General features: G+C 35.9%; 1 protein-coding gene across 2 annotated transcripts in view; it reads right to left on the bottom strand.

The window, feature by feature from the left end:
- The window catches only part of LOC141438276 (uncharacterized), a 28,675-nt gene extending 3,664 nt beyond the window's left edge, over positions 1 to 25,011 (bottom strand). Inside the window, exons 1-5 of one of the 2 annotated variants that reach the window (XM_074102080.1) lie at positions 24,753 to 25,011; positions 13,012 to 13,060; positions 3,592 to 3,820; positions 440 to 3,388; positions 14 to 131 (exon numbers count right to left, since the gene is read on the bottom strand). In XM_074102080.1, the coding sequence (XP_073958181.1) occupies positions 14 to 131; positions 440 to 3,388; positions 3,592 to 3,772 (3,248 nt within the window). In that variant the 5' untranslated portion in view covers positions 3,773 to 3,820; positions 13,012 to 13,060; positions 24,753 to 25,011. The remainder of the gene's footprint in view (positions 1 to 13; positions 132 to 439; positions 3,389 to 3,591; positions 3,821 to 13,011; positions 13,061 to 24,752) is intronic. The other variant, XM_074102081.1, reaches the window with a different exon arrangement.
- Between the last annotated feature and the right edge of the window lie 2,213 nt (positions 25,012 to 27,224).

Genomic DNA, 27,224 nt, shown 5'->3' with positions numbered 1-27,224 from the left:
TAATGTTGAATACCTTCTTCTTGAAAGCGTCAGTTCTATTTTCCCTTCTTTAACTTGTTTGAAAAGCGTTATGGCCCCAGCATGGCTCAATCCACGGGTTGGCGCGTTGTTGACAGATAAGATCTCGTCACCTGGAACATTCACATAAAAGTTGAAAATTTTCCTTCATATTAGACGTATTAAATTAATCCATACTAATATTAAAAGTGCGAAAGTGTGTGTGTGTTTGTATGTTTATCCGTCTTTCACGTCGAAACGGAGCGACGGATCGACGTCATTTTTGGCATATAGATAGTTTATGGGCCAGAGAGAGACAGGCTACTTTTTATTTCGAAATAATGCACAGTTTCCCAGGGAACACCGCGCGATAACCGAATTCAACGCGGGTGAAGCTGTGGGCAAAAGCTAGTTTCTTAATATAGGGAAATAAGTTATTTACCTTCAAAGATAGTTCCCTTGTCCGCTGCTTGTCCGTTTGGAAAAACAGTTTTGACAAAAATTCCCATTTGTCCTTTCGGAGAATCTGTTCCTCCAACAATACTAAAGCCAAGACTTTTGTGGCCGGGTCCTTTCCAGAACTCTGCTCTGTGCAATGTGCTATTCGAATAAATACCACTTTGGTGAGCTTCATTTTGCGTGAATGCACTATGTTCCTGTTGACGGGAGACATGTGACCCATGGCTTGGTGAACAGCGTTGCGAGCCGATTCTATTGAAAAATCGACTTCTATTACTACTCCTCAGAAGTTGTTCTGGAATACTTTCAAAGGATCGGTTTTGGTACAATCTTGGGACATGTTTAATGTAATGAGAAGATTTCTCCTTACTTTCGTTTGTTGTGTTATCATTACTTATAGGATACTGTTCGACCGGTGGGGGCCTTGAATTGTGCAGTGAAATCGGTCTGTAATTATTTGATTGCCTACTTCTCGGAGTTGGCGAAGATCTCATTGATATTTCAATATTTGTTATATTTTGTAAAGTAGCCGATGACGGCTGATGACAGTGCCTCTCTAGTAGTTTTTCATCATCACTCTTTTGATTTAGCTGAACTAGGTTACTACCGCCTTGTGTATTTGTTTCAAATCGCTGATTTCCTTCATAATTCTCTGTTCTACTTCGTTGAGGATCGTTCGTAGTGTTACTTATTCTGCTGCCATAATTATTGTAAAATTGATTTTCACTGGGAAAATGAGTTTCAATGGTTACCTGGTTAGAAGATGAAGGTTTATGAATAGTTTCGGATATTATATCGGGCGGAACATTTGATGTTGGAGGAGCAATCGAATTTTGTTCTCCAGTGTGCCTATTTATTATTCGACTAAGCGTTAAAGGCGTAATTTCATCGTGTGCCATCACAAGGTCGACTTGGTATCTCTGAAACTGTGCTCCTTCTTGAGAATTAGCTTCTGTTGAACACGAGTTAACGATATGTTGCACTTCTCTTAGAGATGATAAGCCTCGTAGAACCTTCCCGTTAACATTAACAATTTCATCACCAATCCGGAGTCTTCCATCTCTGTGAGCTATTCCGTCAAAATCCAATTTTACTACAATGTACCGTATTTCGAAATTTGATCCACTGCTATCGAAGTCTGCTCTATGTTGCGTCAAATAAACTCCAAGACTCTCATCTAATCGTGTTTTTAACAATCGCAGTTTTCTAAATCTCTTTGTACAGGGTCCCCTCCCAAATATATCAGTTTCTGGTACGGGAGTTTTTCGTCCTTCTTGTTCCATTGATGAGAGCGAAGAACTCAAATTGGGATTGGAGGAATGTTCGACGGGTAGTATTTGTGAATGCAGTAATTTAATTTTTCTGGTTTCTACGCGCTCGTCTAATGTGATTGTTTTGTACAAATATGGTATTTTTTTGGTTAGAGTTTTTTTAGGTAATGGCGGTGGCTTTGCATCATTGTAATTTAAATTGTGCATTGGGTTTAAGTTATTGGAATATTTGTAAAACTGTTCTCTTTCGTTTTGTAAGTATTCATAAGGTAATTTCTTTTCTACAGGAAATAATGCACATGGTGTTGAACTTCGTCTGGCTGGAACATGGACTCTGCTTACATTAATTTTATGGTTTAGGCTTAATTGTCTGGAAAAATTACCATGACCAAGATCAGAGTTGGTATCAATTGGTTCTGCTCTTACAGTGCCTGTCGATATATTGCAAGAGTATCCGGGTGGGGAGTGGTTGCTGTGTTCATCTGTAGGGCGACCGTCGCTATCATACCCAGATTCATTCGAGCTAACATAATTGCTGAGGCGATGAGTCTGAAGAATTTCAGTGCTTTCTGGACCAAGATGTATACTTTGTGACGATGACATGAGTTCAGTTTTTATATCTCTTACTGATCCAAAATCAGGTCCGTATTCATAGACTGGTAAACTATTTCTATTTCTCGGTATTAGCATAGGATCGTAATCTAAAGGCGGCCTATGTGAAATCATAGATGATCGACGATGGACATCCTCGACGCGGCGCGAGGGATACGTCCCATCTATTTCGTTAATGCTTCTCATAGAACTTCGATTAAAATCTGCGTATTCATTTCTCAAAGCTGAATTCAGTAACATGTCCTCATGCACTGAAATGCTATCATTACTTTGATATCGTTCCTCTGATCGTGAATTTGATAAAAATAATCTTTCTTTTCGGAATTTCGGAGACTTTCGATCTATTCTTTCTGAGTAACTCTGTCTTACACAGCTCGATCGTTGTTGCGATGCCATACTGTTTTCTTCTGGTAAAACAGATAATTTTGACCTCAGGAAAGCGTATGGGAAATTTGGTTTTTTACAGATGCCATTAGCCGTTTGTCCTTCCAAGTTGGGAATATTATCACAACTGATGGCTTTAGATGAATTTACTAGCACATCATCAGACAAGATGCTAGAACTTTTTGAAGGGGATTTTTTGGTTTCGTTGGTAGAATTTTGTAAATCAATATCGTCAGATGGATCATCAGCCTTAACGTACGTTGATAGATGTGAGGTTGAACAGCTACGATAAAGCGTGGGCCCATTAGCTACTGGATAGCAGTTTTCAGGTGTTTTATGGATATTCAGTGTTTGAGACTTAGAAGAATTTAGCATTCCGGTGGAGCCCATTCTGTGGAAAAAGGATTTGAACGGACTAGGTGATCTGTCTCTGGAACCGCTTCTAATAGAGTCAGTATCATTGTCTCTTTTTAGGGAAGTAGTCTCAGAACTGCTTCGTTCCATTTTCCATTGTTGTTTTTTCTTAAATTGGCCGGAAACGTTCCGTGGTGAGTCTTCAGGTTTAGGATTTTCATTGGAAGGCACTTCTTGGAAACCCTCTTTTGAATCAGACTTTCTTAACATATCGAGTTTCTTCCCCATTCGACGACCCCACGTAGCAAACACTGGAAAAATGGAAATACAAGTTTAGTAGACTACTACTGTTTATATACCTAAATTAGACGTTATTAAAAATTATAAATGCACCTCAAACTATTTGGTTTTAGGTTTTTATGACTTAAAGCCAGGCCAGCCAGTCACAAGGGTTTGTATTTATTTTCAATGCTTAACTTTGAGGACAGAATCAATAAAATATTTGTCAAGTTACCTTTCTTCATTTCTCTGACGTCGTCCTCCATGACCATGGCTGGCAGTGCCGTGACGAGGGTAAAGTCGTGTGGGGGGCGCGGCCCGGCGCCCGCGGCGTCTCTGCACGGAGACGGCGCCGGCGACGCAGCGGCTCGCGGCCCGGTCACTTCCCTGCGCTTCGGCCCTCGGAAGAGGCGCATGATGACCGATTACGAGTACATCGCGTCGCTTCGCTCGCGCTGGCTGCTCTGAAAATTAGAAAACGATAGAATTATTATTTGTGTTGAAGTCACAATTTGCAACGAAAGGTAGGAAGCGTAATATAAGAAACATAATTATTTTTATATCCATACTATTATTATAAATGCGAAAGTGTGTTTGTATATTTGTGTGTTTGTCCGTTTTTCACGCCGTAACGAAGCGACGGATCGACGTGATTTTTGGCATAGAGATAGTTTATGGGCCGAGAGTGACAGTGACATAGGCTACTTTTTATCCCGAAAAAATGCACAGTTCCCGAGGGAACAGCGCGCGATAACCGCATACAACGCGGGCGGAGCCGCGAGCAAAAGCTAGTTATTTTATAAACGCGCGTTTATATTATAAACGCTAGGTAATTAAAGTGCAACTACCAACTATTATTTTTTAATTTTTAATTCTACTTCAAAAAACCGAGGAGGATAGTGAACCTATAGTGAACTGAGGAAGCAGTTGGCACTTGGAATAAAATATAAATCTACCAGCTAAACCGCGATATTAGGGTAAGGAGTTTTTTTATCAGTATCGAATTTTTAAATGAGAATAATAAATGTAGTCCACTTCCGTGACTTCAAGTGCTGCTATAGACTTGAAATCTCAGTAAATTTTCTACATTCTAATTAAGAATTTGTAGAATAAATAACTATCTATTAAGTGACCAAGAAATCTACGATATCCGTGCGTTTATCGCAGTAGTCTTGAGTACGGTAATTGTGACGAACTGGCTTGACCGCAGGACATGGGGAGGAAACATCCGTTAGCAACTATCATTACTTGAACTTGAGTGACGCATATTGAGATAAAGAACTGATCTATTTTAGTACGAGCTTCCAGAAACTTTACAGCAATATGAGAGTCATTATTATGTAACAATCGCATGCCGTCCGATATGGCGGCGTTTCATGATATGCCTAGGAATTTCATGATCTGCCTAAACTGGCCAAATCATGAAATGGCGGCGTTTCATGATATTCCTAGGAATTTCGTGATTTGGCAGATTTTACGATCTGCCGCCGACATATAGATGACATAGCGTGTGAGGCATTCCATTGGCTGTCACGACTGGGGCGGTGAAGAGGTAAAAAAAAAGTTGAACGCAAAGTACTTACCTATCGCCTACGAATATAATATTATTTGACAATATAAAAAAAAATTGAATCGTAAGAATTATGCATAAACTTAGTTTTTTCTTTCAATTATAATAAAATATTATCCAACTACATATTATGTCTAAAAGCTGCTGTTTACATAAAAATATAATTGACACATTACGGATATATGGATATGGATATGAGGTTTCATTCCTATTACTATATGTAAACGTTTAGGTGACTCATCGTAATGAGACTCAATAGTTGTATTATGAAGCGGTAAGTACCGGAAATTCATGAGAGGCAGACCACTCGTATTACCAGTAGCTGTGTTCGCAACCTGTTCTTGACAACTATTCCTCGGACCAGTCCAAGGTCTCATATAATTAGGAGCCGATACATATCGGGTAGATAAATATCAATTATGCAAACACTATAGAAAAATACTTTGCATCTATTTATATCAACAGCAGTGCATGTGGAGTAAAGGCTAGGCATTTATAGGGTAAGTAAAGTATTTCAGATATTTTTGGTTATGTTATGATATTGTGCCTAGTATACGATAAATGCTTGTAATTGTAGCACTCATTATTTACGGGCTTTTACTTAATTGCACGTTTAATTCTACTTGGTTGGTTGGTTTTTTAGAAAAACATGGCTATGTCCATTGGATGTCAATTTTGCCAGTGTCTAGTAGGTTTTGCCGTTGTACGGTAAAAAAAATCTATAAAACGAAATATGAGAGGTAATGGTGGATGAACGATGACAGCGCCGAAAAAAAATCTTAAATCTAATTTTTAATTTAATGTTGATTGCATGACTGAGTAATATTTGTTAATGTTAAGTCAGTTCGTCATCTATATCACAGGTAGCTCATCAATTTCAAAATGTGACACCTGTTGAGTCTACATTGTTGATATAATTTTGAGTAAGAAACTATTTTAAGCTCCTACAAGTAGGTAACCTTAGCTTTCTAGCTGTTTTATCTTATTAATGGTCTCCCGTTACACCAGGATGGGAAAGGAAACGTTAATACGTTAACGTTAAGCAGATTTGATTAAAATCAACCATAAAACAGGACATGTGCTATAAGTACCTATAGATTAAGTTATGAAACGTGCAAGGACAGAAATGCAGCATCATTTATCAATTTGAATTTTACAGTGCATTGGTTTTCTAACTGTAATGCTGTATTTTTTTATTGATATTTAAATAAATAATCAGTAATAATGATAAATCAATAAAGAAAGGATATAATATGAAACACAGTCTCTATTTGGTACTCCTAATATTCTGGTTAATTGATGTAGGTATGAATACGGCCCAATTATTTTCCCAAGGGCAATTTCGGCCCAAGGATTTTCTATTTAAAGGCACTTTTAAACATGCATTTTTTTTGTATCTCGAAGTTTGTCAATTGTATTTTGTTTATTTTCTTTTGTATAATAAAAAAAGAGTTTACATACATGCATACACACATAAACATACTTTGATTTATAACCCCCGACGCAAAAGAGGGATGTTATAATTTTGACCGCTCTGTGCGTGTGTGTCTGTCCGTCTGTCATCGTAGCTCTGAAATGGATGAACCGATTTGGATGCGTTTTTTATTTGAAAGCAGCTTTTCTAGCGATGTTACTTAGATGTTTCATCAAAATCGGTTCAGCCGTTTTTGAGATATTAAACTATAAAATGACAATGTCCGGGGTTTTTGAAAGTTGGTTAGGTTATAGGTTATTGTATTTGTACCTAGGTTTGTAATTTGAACAGTAAGGAGAAATTTTCTTTCATATTGACATACTTAATATACTCTTTATAATATTTCTCTATAGTACAAAATTGTTATTGAATAGTCAGATATAACCCTCCTTCCCCCACCTTGTTACAGTTGCTAAGACAGTAGCCGTGGTAGCTAAAAGTATATAATAATATCTTGCCGCTCTATTGTTTTGCTCCAATTAGTTCCAGCAAATTGAGAACACACTCAATTTATCTAAGCAAGTTCGATCGCGCAGGACTAAACATGAGTTTGGAACAGGCAAGTAAACAAAGATTCTATCTCTATTTTAGATATCTATTACCTATTTTTAAGAAGTCATAATCTACGGTGTATTATAAAATTAATGCTTCTATCAACACTATCGTACCTACCGTTTTTGTCAAACTTAAAACCTAAAATTGCTAAAAGTTGCTCCGAAGCGGTAACGTGCGATTTCGTGTGGTCTGCCTACCCCATTTCAGAATACATGCGTGATGTTTGTGTGTGTGCTTCTATCATGCACAGGGATGTTTGCAAATAATTCCGATTCGCATCATTGGCGATGGCGATCCCTTATTTCAAATAGTGAATCTACGATGTTGCAATGTAATTGTGTTAAAGGCTTGTGAAGCATAGGCGTAGGTATATAAGGAAGAGGGGGGGGGGGGCGCGAGTGGCCCGTGCCTACCTCAGGACGTTGGGCTACCGATTGGAAATTCGATACTGATGTACTCGTTGTACTGTATCCTACGAGCACATAAATCTCTAGAGACGTAGTGGAAGGCGACCCTAATCAGTCGGCTAGTCAGTGATTTGTCTCGTTGCACTGATATCTCGTTGCTGATATCTTAACTCAAAAATCCAGGCCAGCACTGCGGGAAATAACCATAAACTAGCTTTTGCCCGCGGCTCCGCCCGCGTGGAATTTGGTTATCGCGCGCGTTTCCCTCGGGAACTGTGCATTTTTCCGGGATGGAAAGTAGCCTATGACACTCTCTGGCCCATAAACTATCACTATGCCAAAAATCACGTCGATCCGTGGCTCCGTTTCGACGTGAAAGACGGACAAACATACAAACACACACTCGCATTTATAATATTACTATGGATATACCTATTTCATGTCAGGTTTTTCTCAACACATGTTTTCCGGACCAGTGGTCGATTTTTGATATTCATATTATGAGTGCTTGTTATAGCCTAATATTAATTTTAATTTTTGACTTGAGTTCTTAGGTGAGTACGCCGCAAGTTATGTAGGTATCGGTATTTGTTCCGATGGAGCATCGCTTTGTACGTAAAGCACGCGCATGGTGGTTTGAACCGTTATGCGTAGGTATATTAATGTCCAGACATATTGCGTACGTTTTTGCTTGCGTGTGACAAAATAAGAGCTCATCTTGGAGTAGCATCGTATGGCAAGGACTCGTCTTTGAAAAACTGCATTTGAACAATTGGGATGTCCCAATTTTTGACAACATATAATAAATCGAAAACCATTTGGAGAAATAGGCTTTGTGAAGCGTTTTCAGAAATCAGATTCCAAAAATGTGATAAACTGAATTAAATAATCAAAATTTAAGTAATGACCCTCATTTGACCCCTGCAGTGTCTCGTCACAAAGGCAGTTATAAAGATAGATTTTAAATCACATGATGCGCACCCGGCTTTCAACAGTTGTCATTTATCGTAAAGTCCGAAATGTATACGAGTATTTCCATTGTATTTTTACAAATTAAATTTTTAAATCACGTCGTTACAAGTAAATACAAAAGAATTTAAATATCAGATTTTAATAAAAAATATCTTTTTACTATCACACCATTAAACAAACATAGGAATAATCGAAGCTAAATGAATAGAAATAAATAAAACTATTTGTCATGGTTCATTTAGGACCCTAAGCCGTGCTTGTATTATTGTCAAATTGTAATGCCACAGATTATGTAATGGACGACCTGAATTTTTCTAGGCAGTGGAACGTGGCTGTCTCACTGTGACGTCATCCAGCGTATTTCGTAAAAAAAATATAAAACATTAAATACTCATCCATATTCAAAATCAATGAAAATGGTATCTTAAAATATCCTATTCTTTCCAAAAATAAAATAAAAACTATAGTGCCTCCACCCATGGGATTTTGATCGTAAGGTTCGATTCAACTCTTGTAACTGAGCTACTTTTGTTTTCTAACATTTTCAAGTAACTTGAATTTAGATTATTTTTTTAAACTTAAATCGTTAAATCAGTGTATCAGACATGGTGGTGTTGTCTTGTCACTGTCTCATGGAACGAGGGCAAAATTTCCTTGGTACGGGGGCATTTAAAATTTGACATCGCTTCGAGATAAAGATTTATCAATTTACTGTCAATTCAGTATTATAAATATTGCATACATTAAAAATTATAATCTGTATGAAAAAAAAAACACTGGTCCTGTTTTTAAAATCTTGCAGAGCAAAAGTAGCTCAGTTATGCATCGAAATCGTATTTAAAGTCCATGGTCAAAGGTATTCTTTATGTATAGATTTGCAGCGTAAAAGTTGTAATAATCTATCAACAGCGCGCACGATAGAGACTCCTTCATGCTCTGTTTCATTTAGCGGATACTCCACTTGCGACGCCACTGATCAATATTAGTTTTAATGTTTATTACTCAGTTTTAACCTATGAAACTGTTTGATTAAGTATCAATTAAAATGTACTAGCTATTAATATTACCGTCCCGGTACTTATGCTTCGGTGTAACTAATAGGTGCCTACTAAAGTAAATAAAGACGTAGACGTAAATAACCTTGGCTCATTATCTATGACAAGGTTTCGTGTTTAACAGTGGTTGTTGTCATGCTCTTAATTATTATTTGTGGTCAGTTTACTGTCGGTTAAATAACTATTTCAATTGCTAAATTAGAGAACCAAACTTTTTCTAATTTCATCCATGCACCATTACCTCTGTGGCAGCTTTCCTACTCACTGAGGTAACAGAGATGACAATAGGCTATACAATAGAACTCGTAGGTAGGTTTTGTAACCAAGCAAGAGTAGGCACTATATTGCTCATATTTTTAATAAAACTCTTCTCGCCAATGAAAACAGTTTATTTTTATTGCATACCTATATTAAAGGAGGAAATAAAAATATCTGCATTTGTTTGATGAGCAATAATCATAAAATCTAGAAATTCAGTAGCGGCTATTTGACTAAGTAGTTTTTAGAGTTCTGTAGTTCTGCAAGGAACCCTTATAGTTTCGCCATGTCTGTCCATCCGTCCGCGACTTACCTTTGACACTGTTAGTGCTAGAATGCTATAATTTTGCATGAGTAAGTGTGTGTATATGTTAATCACGAGGACAAAGTTGTGAAATCAATATTTGATTAGCAGTAGAAGTAGACGACCAGTGGTGGTGCTCAAAATTATATAAACACACTCTTATTACCTTGGCAGTCGAGTCATGTGTAGATAGATCATTTTGAACACTGTAACCGCTCATCTAGTTCTGCGGATGACTGGTACCACCCTTACACGTAAAGTGAGGTATCGTTGGATAAGTCATTCAAAATCATTATAAGTTTAAAATGATCACTTTTCGATTTAGGGGTCTGTATGCTCTAAAGTTCTAAGACAATTTTCGACAGAGGTAAGTGTCCCCTTCTACAGGCTAAGCTATTGGTTAGAGAAATCTGGATAAATCGGTCAATGTAAGTACCTACGTTATAACAAATTTAAAACGAAAACTATCATAGTTAAGTAGGCTTTATAAGTTATAAGTCAACGAGTAATAATCAATCAAAAGTTAATATTGAATATTTGCCACATCTTAATACGGAACCGTACACTGCGCGCGCATGGACCAACACGCGCTTGGTCGGTTTTGTTTGAATTAATCGTCTCGTTTTCTGTGGCGCGAAAAAGTACAAGCGGGGCACTGTAGCTTCCACGGAACAGAAGAGAGGCTAAGACCATTTATTTTTTAGGTCATCGAAACAATTAAGGAAACCTAGTATTTGACTGTTAGAAATAAAATCCAAGAATCCAAGACTGCCTAGCCATTGTATCTTGGTAAAATGATTTGATAATCGTACTCGTAATCCCTAGCGAGTCACGGACATCGGCTATGGAGCCAGTTTTTATTGGCAAGTTATTCTTTCAACAAAAAAAGTTTCATATTTAATTACTAAAATATCTACTTTGTATCAAGTCGTAGGTAGAGTTGTACGTTTAGGTGTCCTGGCTGCATTCCAAACCTTATTTGTGCGTCGTTGTGACGCAATGTGCGATGTTTTATGTAAAAGCCAGTTTTGAAAATATCTTTTAATCGTTTCGTCGCGGTAATGCATCGTTAGGGTAAGATTAGAATCCCGGTAATTGCATAATATGAGGCATTCACAAACGTGCAGCGGTTTGACGAATGCGACGAATCTAACCACTCAAGGCAGGATAATAGTTCTGAATTATCTCTAGATTACTGCCCACTTAAGATTCTTGGTGGCTGAGTGAAGAAATGTGGCATAAGTCACTTCTCAACTCGATTTGTTTATACCTATGTAGATATGTGCCTGCTGTTCACTGAGTAATTACGATTTTCTAATGCCCCCGAAACATTATTGTCAACTGAATTGTTAATCCTGATGTCCATTACAAATTGGAAAAAAACGAATGAAATGTACGGAAATCAATAATTTCAAAAGTGTTCCCAAGGATAATTTTTTTAGGCATCAAAAATTCTTACATTACGACTAGGTACCTATGTCGGGTAGTAATAATAAGGTTCCGGTAGTTAAACTGTTATATTTTAACTTCACCCACGTATGCACCTACACATAGTTTTGTCTTTAACAGTACCTATCTAAGTTCAATTAAATGCTCCAATGTCTTAATAATTGCTTTACTTTAAAAACAATGAACAATATAATAGAGTTAAGTGCGTACCTATTGCCCAAAATACAATTGTTCCTAATGTTGGTAGTCCACGGGACGCTTTATGTCACGCAATTGCGTTTACAATTAACAATTAGCAGTTACGAACGATAGTACATGACGTTTTGTAACTTGTTGTATAAGCGTTGTAAGCAATTAAGTTACATGTAGTTGGTTAGGTCAGTCGTCGCGCTATAGTTAGGGCTGCGTTTGACGGCCATTGACATCGGCCGAGACAGGTGCACGCTGCTAATAGCGAAGAGTACTTACCTAATGATAGCACTGAGATGCCAATGTTGCAATGTACCCAGTCTCCTTTAATATCAGAAAAGTGTAGCTATGTAGAGCTCGGAAAATTGAAATGAGTGTTATGTTTTTATAGTGTATTAACGAGCTAGGCGTTTTGGTGCAAACTGTAAGCCTGACTTTGTATTGAATAAATAAATAAATAAATTAATATGCTTATTTCTAAAATCATAAAGCTATTTTTATCTTGTTCAATTGTGTGTTACAAATAGCTGCGGTAAAATACAACGTTTTTTTGTGGATGAGTGGCCCGCTTTATCAAGTTCCGGTTAGCTGGGCCGACGATGATTGAATTTCATGACAAAATATTCGCGGTATTTCCTGTTGAGTGTCTATATCCGTGATTCGTATTTGGTCGATCTGAATCAGTTAACTTTCTTTGTATTAAGCTAATCGGTAGTTGACGTAACAACGTGAGTAGGCACAACATGAAGAAATGCAACTTTAAAATGCCAGATAAGATTATATACTTAGAACTGATAAAGCGCAATAGCCTTTCCTGTATGATATTTAATTCATCAACATATTACTTATTTATTATGCTTTTAAATGTAACTTTTGTTGAGCTATAGCTGGTTTGGATTTTTTATCCTCATAAGGGCTTCCGCGTAATGTTACTTATACTTATAATAATGCCGTCTGTCCAACAGAACTCAGTAACGACAGCAACATCAGCCGACCATGGCTAAAAGCCACTTCCCAGCTTAATATTTCGTAACCAGAACTATGTAAACGTGTAGGACAAAATCAATCACACTTCTCTTAAATTTGATAGAAGGTTTTGACTACGAGCCCAGGTCATAACATATGTATAACATAGGTACCTACATACCTACAACTTAGTAAGATCAAGAGTTAATATCATAAGTAATCGTATGAGCAAGAATGCGAATATAGATTACTTTATATACAAAGTGAACATATCTAAATTATCAATACCTACGTAAGAACTAAATGCTTTACATAATTTTCATTAATATTTATTGAACAGTCAGGTGTCTATGAACCTACATAATTCTATCTTTATTGTTTGTGATTTACTGTCCAAGACATGAATAAGGAGGCATAAAATCGAGATAGGTGCATCGTACTGAACGGATGACTCACCTCATACTAGTGCACTGCACATGGACGCAGCGACGCAGGCGCAGAACCACTGCAAATAATTTATCAGATTATGAGTCAAGACACAAAAAATCTCTATAGATATCGAATAATATTCGTTTTTAAATTCGTTCGTTAAATAACTAAACTTTGACATTAAAGAGAAAATAATTAACGCTTAATAAAAATGAATATTAAACCATGAATAGCCTATAAACGTTATTTATTGATGTGCTACGAAAATTACAAAGTTATCTTTAGAAGCACGTTGACAAACACGAAGCTACAAAAAGCGTCTGACAAAGGAGGGGAGTGTTAGTTTATGCTTTTCACGAAGTTTTAATAGATCCAATCCAATAATAAATATCGGCACTTCTTTAAAAAAACTCGTATCTCAAAGTAGATATTTCTTCTGAGTAGACCTTATGAACATTACGTCAAGGTTCAATTTTGTTGACATATTGATTTTAGATAAGAGATTTATTCAAAGTAGTGACGATATGACACTGTAGTAGTCGTTATACATACGGAATGAATTTATATTTGTATACAGGAGCCGAGCTTTACTATCGAGACAAAAATAAAGTTTATTACGCGTCTGTTGTAAATTATTTAATTACATAATAACAAAAGCCGAAAACAACTACGATATATAATCAATCACCTTACATTTTATACATTTCTATACTTTTTAATCTAAGTATGTACTTATTTTAATTTTATTTTATTGTCCCATTTGAAAATTTAAATGGTCAGAAGTTGGAAAATCGTAAGTTTGTGCTTATTTAGGAATTACTTTCAGAATAAAAAAACATAGGTAAATTGTTTTTTTAGGTTAACCAATTGTAGGGTGGTAATAATTTTGTTTCAAACTTGAATTTAAAGTTTTAGGTATACAACTCCCATTTAAATGTATCTAATTGGTATTATCTACGAAGTGAGAAAAATTGGCTTACGGATACCAATTATATCAGCCTATATTCTATACCGAGTATTATTTAAAAGTTTTATATCATAATTCTGGCGGCGTAGGGATCGGAAATATAAAAATTCCATCACGTAGAGAATGTTTATCGCCATCCATCGCAGGACAATAGGGCGGCGTTGAAAGAGTGCCTAATGGCATGGACATACCTATAGGTACTCTATCGCCATGGAGAGTGCAAATAGATGTACACGTTGGCATTGAGATTGACATCGAGCATATAGGTAATCACACCATGTAGCAAAGTACTCACAGGATTGATGTCAATAACAATTTTATACAAGTAGCTATTGATGAAAGAGTTCCACCACAAATTTTATTTGCAAGTACCTATTTGTGCATCCTGTTGGGATTCGTGAACTGTTGTTTTATTTATAATAATTTATCAATTTATCTAATAAAAGGTTTAAGAGTCTTCAATTGCTCCTCAGAACAGTAATTATCAAAGCTTATTAAATAGCTTTTATACGAAGATGTTACTTTACCGTGGTTAGTGAATGGGTAAATTAACCCTTCTGTTATCAAAACGACATGATAATTTTATTCATTAGCTTATTGATTAGAATATCCCAATTGATTTAATGTAAAACAAATGTTATGAAAACACTCAAAATCTTTTATTTCTGTTTTTTTTTGTTCCGTTATATTATATTTTAGACTTTAGAGGATCCAATGAGGTGGTTATTACAAAAATTTCGAAGAATTTTTGAAGAAGAGCTGATTTAACTTCATATTATTATGAAATAAATTATCCTAGATGCCTGTTATTTTACTGGAGCCGCATAAATATTGCTTTTTGTCTCCAAACAAACATCTTAGTATGGCTCTTTACATTTACCATGGCGTAGTGCCAGTGCAGTTATAATGATGATGCTCGTCTAGTTTTACTTAATAACGTTGGTCTCAGTTGACACACTTCAGTGCCGATGAGGCTAAGACGAGGAAGAAGAGAATATGAGGTTATGCTACGTAGCTATTTTGATCTTTGCTTCTGTAAACTTTTTGTTAGGACGAACCGTTGTCATACAACATAACATAATGCATTTCTGTCGCCCACCGTATTTATTTTTATTAAACACCTTTTATATTAATACTACAATATTATAAATGCGAAAGTTCGTATATAATGTCCCACTGCTGGGGAAAGACCTCTCCTGGATTTCAGACTCGCCCTGCCTGCACTATAGCATACTTTTATTCCGGGAAATTGCATAGTTTCCGCGGGATAGGGGGTCATCCATAAAGTACGTGACACATTTAAATAGGTCAAGCGGTTTGTGACACAGGAACAAAAAAAATGATAAAAAGTGTCAAAACTGGTGTGACGTACCTTATGGATGGCCCCTAGTGATAAATGAATTATTCACAGATAAAGTCGCGGGCAACAGGTAGTCATTTCATAATTGACAGTCTCTTGAGGTACTTTTATGTGAACAAAGCGCTCAACAGAAATGATGGGCCAGCTTAAAGTCACACTTCATTAGCTTTAAGTTGTTGCTTTGTACTAAATCTGTGAAAGACAAAGGCGAAAACAAAACAAACTTGTCCGACTTATGAGCATTAGTTACGCAAGAAGGTAATAATGCAACATTTTACGTATAACTCCGAAAGCGCGACGATATTAGCGAGTTGTAATGAGTAATTGCTTCTAGCTTGTGAAAAGCCACTTATTTCAGCCACACCGAGGTATTAGGCCGCAGTCACTATAAATCATTTTGTTTTCAAACAAGGAAATTTACGTAAATCTTACATGGTGCCGGTGAAACCAGGGTGAAACATTGCGTTTCTCGATAAAAATTGATAACGCGTTAATGTTTTTTTTTTTAGTTTAACAGCTTTCTGAGTGGCTGGTATTGACTGATTTAAATCAACAAATTTCACGGTGATTGGTGGGCGCATGACAGGCAGTACGGCGTTTCGTCGTGCTAACTCTAACACAAACAACGTTTACGGTAAAAACGACTGGGGCCAGTATTCAGATGCAATTAAGCACAGATGTTGACATTTGCGGGGACGGCACGAGCCGTCATCTTCATCTAGGTACCTATTCTGCTAAATTGATACAGCTGCATACCTATCTTTCATTTTTTGGGGTTTCATAACCAAAATTTTAAAAAGGAACGTAATAGTTTCCTCTTGTCCTTCTGTCGATCCATAATAATATGTCAGACATTAATTTATTTTGGGAAACGTTACACAAAAGTTTAAATTAACTTTATTGGATAAAATGAATATTTAAGAAAAATTGTAAAAATTGTGTATCTTCCGTCAACATTTTAAAACTATGTCATTGTATTTTTTAACCATGGTAATAATGTACGTGTGATATGATAATAAACAATTTGAACGAAAATTGGTGTGAAGGAAGCCAATAACGCTAATATAAGTATAGGACTTATTACATTTCGAATGTCGAGGTACCTATGAAAATCACTATTTTCTGTAATGTTTATTAAAAAAAAAAAAACTTAACTCGTACTTTTTAGCTTTAAGCTATTCAACTGTATATTAAGCGAAACTGGAAACACGTAACTGTAACTAAACCAGTTTAGTAATTACATTTACAATAACAAATAAACTCGAATTTCTGGGACCAGTAATCAGCTTAAAGTAATTGTATTTTATTATTAAAGATGTATTAATGAATCATACTTACTCAAGAAGCAATAAAGGAGGCGTGTTGGTAATATTCGCGCATGACAGCCGGCGAATTAAACACGCACACACACTGTCTCTATTATTGGCTCAGAGCTCGATTACAATCTTCCACTTATAAATGCTTGTGTTCCGTTACACATTGGAGTAAGAGAATCTTACTCAAGTATCCTAACGTGCTATCCTAGTGCCTATCTGGCACAAGATCATTAGTATAAAGTTTCACTAGTCGAAACACGTTGCTTATTACATTGTATTGTACGTATATGAGTTCTGAATGTGGCAAGTTTGCAAATTCATGTAAAATAAGAAGAGTGTGGGAGGCCTAACTTCTTTGTAACATGGAATTTTAAGCTTCTACGATAGGAAAATAATAATTGTATACGAGTATGTAGAAGTAAGAGCTTATGCATTGCTTTTAAGTTCTTGCAAGCTATCGGTTAAATTATATATCGTGAAGATAAGCATCGTCAATAGAAACTACTAATAAACGCGTGTTACTAACACGACATTACAATAACACAAAAAAAGTTATCCCAATTGTTTATATTTATGTAAATAAACAGAAGTTAGTGCACGTTCTCAACAGTAAATAAGTATAATGTATTTTGTAATTTTACTAATAAGGAATATCAGGGAAGTTATAAGTACTTTAAAAATCATCCTTTATGAGAGTCTCCGTGAGATACATTTTTATATAGGTATAAGTACATACATAGGTGTTTTTACACGAAAATAATTTACATATTATGTAGATTTTTTTTGTCTAAGTAAATGCTACAAACGTTGAAATAAAGTTTTCAATAAATGCCACAAAGTTTGTTGTCTACTTTGTTTAACTCTACAAGTTTTTTTTAAACCTTGGTAATGAGGGCTATCGCGTATGAATTCGCCGCTAGAGGCGCTAGCGTAGCGTGAGGTCTCCAAAATGTCAAATCTCATAGTTTTTGGGTGAGCTATGCGGGTTTATTTATAATTAGAATAATTTTGTGAATATTTTGCATTACCTGAAATTAATTATGGCAGTTTTGTCTTTCGGAAACTTTTGTCCTTCCTTTTTTCCGAACAAAACGGGACTATGCAGCACTGTAGTTGCTCGATAATTTTATGGTACGGTTTTAAGGTGTATTAAATATGATTTTAATCTAAACATTGTTTTCACGAACGTAATAACAGACTTTGAAAGCTACACTTAAAAACCTCACGCAACAGTGGCGCTATCTAGAAACACAAAAAACTATAGCCCTCATTCTAATAGAAATATACACAGATATTAGGTACTTTCAGTAATAATTTCAAATAAATGGATGTCCAAATTAAAAACAGGCTCTATTACTTATGTTTTACACGGGTAATTTGTCGTGGGTACAGTTAGCGCAACAATTTATACGCGCGTGGGCGGGCGGCGCGGGCGCAGTGGGCGAATGCCATTCAGTAGAGATGGCTCGTAGTGCCGGCCTACACTCAGATATTATGCTTTTTACGAGGCTTAACAAAACAAACCTCAATAAAATCTTAACAACTACACGGCATTATGCTTTTAGAAAGAAAACAATGAACAAATTGTTAACAATGTGAGGCTTTGTCCAGTTTGTTTTGTTTTTCTAATCTTCACACCAGATCGAAACAATTTTTTTGGGTTTATTATTATGTTTACTGTTGTCATTCATAAACCCACTGCGGTAATTGAAAAAAGGTTCGTCGGAATCCGAGGCATCAGCTGTCAATTCCAGTAACTACTTTACTGTTTTTATTCAACACAAGTTTTTTTATATATTGGCTTACACAGATAAGCGCAGCATGTTTCGTAACGGTAATTAAATGCCTCGTTTAATTTTACGATCTTCGATGGCAGTTTATAAAAGCAATGCTAATTGCGTGTGATCGTGAGGAATCTCCGTGTGATAGCGACTGATTAGCTGATAAAGCGAGTAATAGGCTTTATGTCGGAAGTGGCGCGACGTTTGCTTCGCGGTCACAAATCACTCGCGTCAAGCTAAGGGACAGTAATAGCCGTAATAAAACAAACTTGACTCAAACGTCAGACGCAGAGATTGTTTCCTGTCACAAAATCTGATGTTAAGAAAAGCACGAGCATTAATGAATCTGACGGTCTTGTTCTTGCGTTTATAGTTATATTTCGAACTGTTGTAGGTTCTCTACTTAATTAAAATTTTCTGATAATTATTTATTTCGAATTGTATGTTGAGTCGCATCGAAACTAGGTATAGTGGCTGGGATAGATACTCAAATAAACATTTTGTTCACATTATTGACACAAAGTACATGAAGTAAGTATTATATTTTCTGGCTGCATCTGCAATCCTCGTGGTTTAGATGCGTGGCCAGCACGTTTCTTACTCTATTATACGAGTTCATTCTCAAAACTATGAAGCTGCGCGCTGACGTCTTATGTGGTCTTGGTGCCCCGTAAAAAAATAACTGAATGAAACAATTAATCCGATATACATTTAAATTAAGTATAATTTTCGGCAGTGACAGTCAAAAGGATTTATTATAATTGGAATTCAAGACTTATTAAGTCTCATGCGTGTGACCTGCAAAATTCGTCAATTAAATCTTAGAGCAAGCAATTGGTCAAGCTTCATGGTCACGGAATGGGAATAACTAAAAAAACTTAATAAATATGCTGTGAACGTAGATATTCTGAAGCTCAAACTTGAGTTGAACAACCTTTTTCATTGGCAGTGCCAAGAAACATGCATGATTTCGATGCTGTAAATTATTGATAAATATTATTACTTCTTCACGGTGATGCCTTTGGCGAAGACTTCTATATGTGTGTTAGGAATGTATTTCTTATTAGTTATATTAATCTTAAAATCGCTTTGCTTGCGTGAATCACTAGATCTGGCAGGTGATTTAAATTTCTGGATTTTATTCAATTCCCACGGGAATTTCTCTAAAATAACACTGCGGTGGTATGTGCGTGGTGTATGAAGAAAGCCCGTGCAAATTTTCATGTTTCAAGATCTGTATTCATTCAGCTATTACATACCAAATCTTATTTGAATTAATTTTAGCGTGAAATAGTAATAAATAGACATACATGCACTCACACACACGCACTCAAGAGGAGCTTTGCTGTCTTGAGTTCATTTTGATGTTCTTTTGAGGTTTATTTTTATTAAATTAAAAGGGTGATTAGCAACTTTTCTGTAAATAATACATGTATTTTAAGGTAGCAAAAAAAGAGAAAGGATTTGGTGACTGTTTTTTTTGTAAATTTTCTTTGATTGTATACTGTAGTTTTTAAGTATTTTATTTGTAATTATTTTATTATGAAAAAATGACTTTCTTCTAAGTTTCTTGCGGCGCATTCCGCTTGGCAATGATGGTCTTTCTGAAAGCGCTGTGGTAGTTTAAAAATGACGTGTAAAAGTGCCCATTGCGGCCTATTTACTGAATAAATGATTTGAATTTGAATTAGTCTTTTTACTAATTGTGATTTTTCTTTGAACTTGGCTTGACACGCTACCGCGTGAGGTGATTGCTCAGTAAGGACAAAATATTGTAGCGCTATTCACAATTATCTTGTAAATGTTAAGCTTACCTAACAGTTCCATCGTTATTGAACCTCTCTAATATATTTTTAATGATCAATGGAAACATTGTATTTATAATGCAACTTGCGGTTACTCGGTATTAGGTACTAAGTGTTCTGAACGCACTAAACAAAACCCAATGAGTCGAGACCTGATTAAAGGTGATGGACTAGTCTGTTAAGTTACCTAAACCGTTGCGTGTCGCTTCGCTTGTAACATAATTACTTAGTAGTATTTAGAGAAAGCCGCTGTTACTTAATCGTCGTAATTTTAAGTATCGGAAAACTTCGACGCCGGTCAACGGCGGTCATCACCGCTTATCTCTCCTATTAGCCGAAAATTAAGATTCCAATTAATAGAATACTTGCATCTCAAGTCCGTGGAACCAGTTCGCTTCCGGTGTTACACCAAACCAGTCCGAAAGCCACAATTTGTTGTTTTTTTTTCTTCAACATTTATTACGATATCTCGACGAGTCGTCCGCACTATCTTATTGTGCAATAGCCAAATGAGGAAATTAGGTGAGAAAAAGAAAGAAATTTACGACGAGTCTATGAAATTTTTAACTGACATCAAAAAAGGAGAGGCTATCAATCCGGTCAGATCAGAACTGGTCATCTGCTCTATACCTGCCAAATTACATCTCAGTAAGTACAAAAACTACAATAGTCAAATTCGACTGCCATATGATTTCACTGTACTTTTATTTTTAAAATTTTATGTGAAATAGTGAGTGTACATACATGCAAAATAACTCTAGATATAATAAAATGGATGGGACGATACCACATGCAAGTAGGCCGTAAGCAATATAAGTATGTATTCATTTATTTACTAAATATTTTAGCCCATATTTCTCTATGAATTGTTAGACTAACTCACGGGTTCCCAATCTTTTTATATATTGTATTTTTTTGGCGACACCCTAGTACTAAAATAGTTGCGTTTAGTTCTAGATAGTATGACCTAATTTACCATATCGCGACGCCTTGGGACATCGCGCATACAGTTTGGGAATTCCTGTTACACACGTAGATGATATGTTATGTTTAAAGTAATTCTGAGATGGATTTTAACTGATTGTTATTAAGTAGGTAGGTATATGTGTTTTAAGACGTGTGTTTATTATTATTATCCTTACTTATGTCTGATTAAACCTGATGTGTGTTTTGGGTATAACGGTTAACTTGCCTGTGTTGGAAATAAATAAATAAAGGAGTTTAGCGAACAGAAAATTAACTAATATACATGTAATCAAAACAGGTCCGCGTACCTTGTCTAGCGTGAATGGCAAGTTGTAAAAACTTACCTATTATTAATCACCACTAAAATCAAATACTTACATTGTTATGATCGCATTTGTAGCAACATTATTGTGTAAAAAAAACATGGTTTTTGATTTATTTAGTTATTTCTTATAGTCATAAATAAGCTCGAAAGAAACTTAAACATTGAACATACCGTCAATATACGGGCATTCGTATGGCGTTCGTTCGTAAATACTTACTTAAAGTCCGAAAAATTAAAATGTGCGATACAATTATGTACAGTAGCAAGGTATTTCAGTTTAATGTGTATTTCTTATCGAAAAAATATGTTGCGGTAAATACAGAGCAATCCAGCGGGGTAGTTTATTAAGTTTACAACTGCGTAACGGGTTCTTAAGAGTTTCATTTATTCAGTAGCAACAAAGTGGCGCCGTTTTTGTCGTGGGATGGATGTCCGAGAATGTCCCAGCGGAGTCGCGTGGTTTAATTAAGCTCGCGTTGATGAATTGTCCAGATTAATTCATGAGACGCTGTTGGCGACCGGCCGGCATTCAGGCAGTGTGGCCAAGTCTACTGTTTTTAAAGGACTTCTACTGTTTTACGCTGATATTTTCTGTCCTACTGATTTTTCCCAATTACGTCCGGAGGAGGATTATATTTTTTAAATAGAGATTTATTAAATTTCTTTGGATTTCACGTTAAATGATAGTTAGCTATACAAAACAATTGACTGGAAAAAGTTCCATTGTGACATGACAATTACCTACTCAAATAAAATTGCCGGTTAATTTTCATGGCGCAGCGAATTATTTTAATACAATTTTTAATTACTGACGTTATGGTGTCTGACTTTTTAACTCTACCCTCTTCTATTTTTGCACGTTAGTTAATTGTAAACTCTGTTCCTCTCACATAAAAATAAATAAATATTTAATCAACTCATAGTTAAAAAAAAGAAGGTTTTTAGGTGTTTCATGGTAAATTCAGTATCTACTCTTTTTTTCTCGATCTTCCGTTATTTGTATCCAATATCTCCGACTTATTTAAGTTCGCCCTGGCAACACTGCATTCAGGCTAAAGATATGCGTGTACGCAACACAACATGTGGCCCACTGCGGACGCTCTCAATGGACTCTGTTCTGTCTCAAGCAACATTGTAATATTTGCAGATTATCTCGGACAAGGTGTTACGTTACATGCATAATATGTATTAATATAATGTCGGAAATAGTAGTTAAAATGTGCATAGATAAAGGAAGTTTTACACGTTACGTTAAAATGTTAATGAATTTAGGAAGTTTGAATGGAGGATTTCCTTCTTTTGTCAATAAATCAATGTAAAGGCAGAGATTACTGATAATTTTTGCTGGTGAAGCGATTTTTAATCTTTTTAAAGCCTTTTGTCGTGCATGTGCTTATAGATAAAGTTTTTGTTATTTATGAGCAAACGCGAGGTGTTGACTCTAAAAATTACGTGTAAATTAATATACATATAATATCTTGAGTGCTGCTGTCATATTTTATTTATTTAATACAAATACATTATTTAGTCATTTATTGAATTAAGAATAACAAATAACAATTACGAATATTTTAATAATTTTACCACAATTAGGTGACCATGTTATGCTTGAACCTTTATTTAACCCTAAGAATACAATGTCTCTACATTGCAGAGTAGAGTCGAATAGTGTAGATACGACATGATAGCCAAATATCCACTTCAAATGGTATATTAAAATAAAATTAAAGAAGTATTTTTTTAAATTTCAGAAGTTATAAAGTCAAAGTCAAAGTCAAAATATCTTTATTCAATTTAGGCTATAACAAGCACCCATGAATGTCAAAAAAAATCTACCACCGGATCTATAAACAGAGTTTTATGGAAACAATGTTAATTACCGAGTTGTAGGCAAAAACTAACTTATCCAACATAAAACGTAAATCGTTCTATAACGGAATTGCATTCATCATTTGCGTTTTCTTCGTACGGAGCTATGGTTAAGTAAAAAGCAGCACATTGAGTGCACTCGCAGCTCTCTACGATTATCACATTTATATTATAGTGTTTATTATAGACTACGTGGTACCTACGTTTAGCTATAGAGCCCTAACGACCGTGTTAGGGCTTCTCATAAACTGCTAGTCATTAAAGCAACTTATGGTAGGTATTACGGTTGTCTGGTTTGAGACCACCAAAAAGTTTGATCAAAGCTTTAATATAGCCGAAATAAACATTAAAAAGAAGGATATACGCATTAGATATTCAGTTGAATACCTGTGTCTCAGCTGCTCCCACTAGGCATGCTTCTTGTATTTATCCATAAAATATGCATCAATCTATTATTTATCGCAGCGCATCGTTGTTAAGTGGATATACAGCGTGCCTCATAAAATGATCACTAAAATGTATCTGATCCAGCCCTGCACAGCTAGGTAGAACCTGATATAACGACTAGCTTTTTAAGCACTTTATTATAGCACGATAATTGCGTACTTACTAGTGCTCAAACTCAAACTTATAAAGTAATAGTCTTCAATTATTTAAATTAATTCCCTCGATAATTTAGTTTTTAACAGTTTTAAGTGATTACTTCCTTTTTGGTTTAACTCTACCTGTGTACCATGTAAGTACTTAGAATTTATAATTTTGGATTAGTAGGTAACGGTTTCTGAGATTGTCGAAAAGTTTTCTTTAATTAATAGTAAATTAAATATTTTCATGATTCAGTAACTCTTTGACGCTGGGATGGGAGCGTGTGTATAAATACACTCGTGAGTTTTGACGCTCTATCAACTTGGAAACATATCTGTTTTGTGTTGAACCTCGTCAAAGTTAAAATCTGTTTCGCCTTACTCTTGATCTATATTAAGGCGTAACGGCTATATGTGACGGTTATTTATAATGAGTTGGACATATGTTTTTTAACTCCATCTGTATTGTATTAGCTCGGTGAAATAATGTAAACACCATTAGACGGTAGAGCGTGTTGTAAAATATCCATCATTAAACAAATCGTTTTGAGTAAAGTAGACATTAGCACTTATTCATAAAAAAATGTTAAACTTTTGTTAATTTAACATTCGTTTGTTACATACAGTCGAGATTATATATATATATATTGCTTTGACACATGTTTAAAACTTTTTATGAATACAGTTAAGGGTGACACAATTTTTTCTAAACTAAAAAACCTAAAGACCTTTGTGTTAAATAATTTCACTTATTCTAAATTGCGCATTAAATAAACACATGCTCGAAAAACTTACACACAAGCCGTCAAACACTAAGCACCCAGCTGTCAAAATGTGTTCCGTATCCAGAAAGCCAACTGACAATCACATGTTTATCACAACAACACTATCACTTGAGTCACAAAAAGTCACAAGCGATCGCGTTATCAGAGCGCGTGGAGATTTGCGGATCGATCCCAACTGCTGGGGAATGTTTTGATAAGGGATCCTGCTTGGGAACGTGGGCGAGGAGTGGTCGCTACGGTGCGCGCGACGCGACTGTCGGTGTCGGGCCGTCGGGCGAGCTGCGGCTGCGGGCGCCCGAAGGCGACGCACCGGCCGCCGACCGCACCGCTTGCACATGATAACACTGCATGTCGACAAATGCATCCCATTCATTAGTTGCCGCCCAATTTGCTGCGATTAACTGATTGCATCTTGAATCGATACAGCTTCTGAAGTAATAGAATAGAACGTCTAAGCTTAATTACATGTATTAGCCAGCTGTTGTCCGGAAATTAGTCTGCGTCACTTGGAAAGTTTACACCTTTGAAGTGATTGAGTAAATGATCGTATTCAGCAAAATTGTTATCATGTAATCGTAAACAAACAGGCTTAATTTGTATTAATAATGCTTGCATGCGCGTGGCACTTTAAATAATCATTCATGGCATGAAGGGACGAATCTGGTTGTTCTGTTTTTGTTTATTTTCAGTTTATGCATAATATAACGTGACGTAAGCAGTTACCGATTTAAGGTCGTTTTACCTGAGACCGTGACATTTGTTTGGTGGAAATTATATCTGTTGCTTTAAATACTCGTAGGTATCGAAGTTTGGAGGTGCCTCTCTACATTAACGATGTCCAGAACAAAATCAAGTCAAATAAAATGTTAGAAGAGTAGGGTACTTAGTAATACGAAAGAGAATATCTCATGACTATAGTACTTTATTAAAAAACAGCACCACAGATAGGTCTCTAAGTATTTTTTCCACTCTTTACCTAAAAGTAGTAACAAGCTATAAATCATTTTAGGAAGCTAAGTTCGGAGCATGCAATCAAATTAATTGAGCTCGCATGTCCAGTAACTTAGATTAGGACCTGACAAATCTCGTTTCCTCGTATTTTAATGGTAGCTTATTACACTTTAATTAATCCGTAAATTTAGTCATGCTACATGACAATATGACTAAGTGACTCATATTGTTCCTATAATTTTGCATTACTAAAAAGAGGATAGTTGATTTGGACATAGCAGTGTTTTTATTTATTTATGTAAATGGGCGCTTCTTGCTTTTAATTATGATTTCCAATGCGGCCGTCCGTCGGTCAGTGGGTAGGTATCAGGGTCATTTGTAAATAAAGCGTCGCTGCCGTAAACCTTACGAAATACGCATCGGATCGAAGGAGAAACGAAACATGAAGTTGCAAGTTTGTTACAAATTATGTTATTTTAATATTTCACAACAGGACCGTAGTTTTAGTTTTTACAGCAGTGATAATGTTAATAAAATCAAAGTCAAGATGAATGATTACAAACCTGAATAAGCGTTCTTTATATTGAATGTTACAATACCTATAAAAGAATAGTACATTACTGCAGGGGCCATGAAGTAAGGGATTGATGGACGAGTTTAGGGTAGACGATAAAAATAGGGATAAAACGAGTCCAGCAATAGAGATAGTCTATAAAATAATGAGATTGTAACTATGTCAAACATTTATACTCGATGAATTTTAACCACAGAAAACATATAGAAACTCGTGGTTTTAAACAGTTGTCCATGGGACGTAACCATGGCAACGAGGTACAAGAAAAAGTTGATCGACCCATTTACTGAAAGGATACATTTTTAAAACCTCATAAATTTGTTTTCTATTACCATTTATTCCAAAATTTATATTAATATTTTTTAGTTCATTAATATTTTCGCAAGGGAAGGACGGCTTCTTCATCATTTCTGCGTCCGAATAGCCCAGTCGTGATCACAACCAAGAAAATGCATAGGCATCTAAGCAAGCCACGCTAGTACACAGCGTTCGTACGTAATGCGTACTGATAAAGCAGTTGCAGATAAGCGGTTTTCGCGGTCGGTCATGGGCAGCGGCGGTCGTCGCGGCCACGTTTTGTACCACCCGACACGTGCCGCCGGCTGCGCTGGTAAAATGAATCTGAAACATTTGCACTAAGGTGTGGTCGAACGTAATTTTTTGAGTTATGAGTCGCGTATTTTCTATCACGTAATTTCTTGTGCATTCAGTTACACAAAAGTCCAGTTTGTGACACATGACGACCACATGAGTTATACACAAATAGGACTTTTGTGTGAAACCATAATTACGCAATCGAATATACGTGCCATAAAACTCAAAAAATGCGCGTCTGGCTTTACCATTATATGTATAATATTAAACCGAATGCAGCAAAATTTACGCGACTCACAGCTCAAAAAATTACGTTCTTTTGGCCTTACCCTAACTGATGTGACGATGATGTGTTGCACTCAG

This window comes from Choristoneura fumiferana, chromosome 18, assembly GCF_025370935.1.
Source record: "Choristoneura fumiferana chromosome 18, NRCan_CFum_1, whole genome shotgun sequence".
Lineage (NCBI taxonomy): Eukaryota > Metazoa > Arthropoda > Insecta > Lepidoptera > Tortricidae > Choristoneura > Choristoneura fumiferana.
This window is presented reverse-complemented; position numbering and strand designations above follow the sequence as displayed.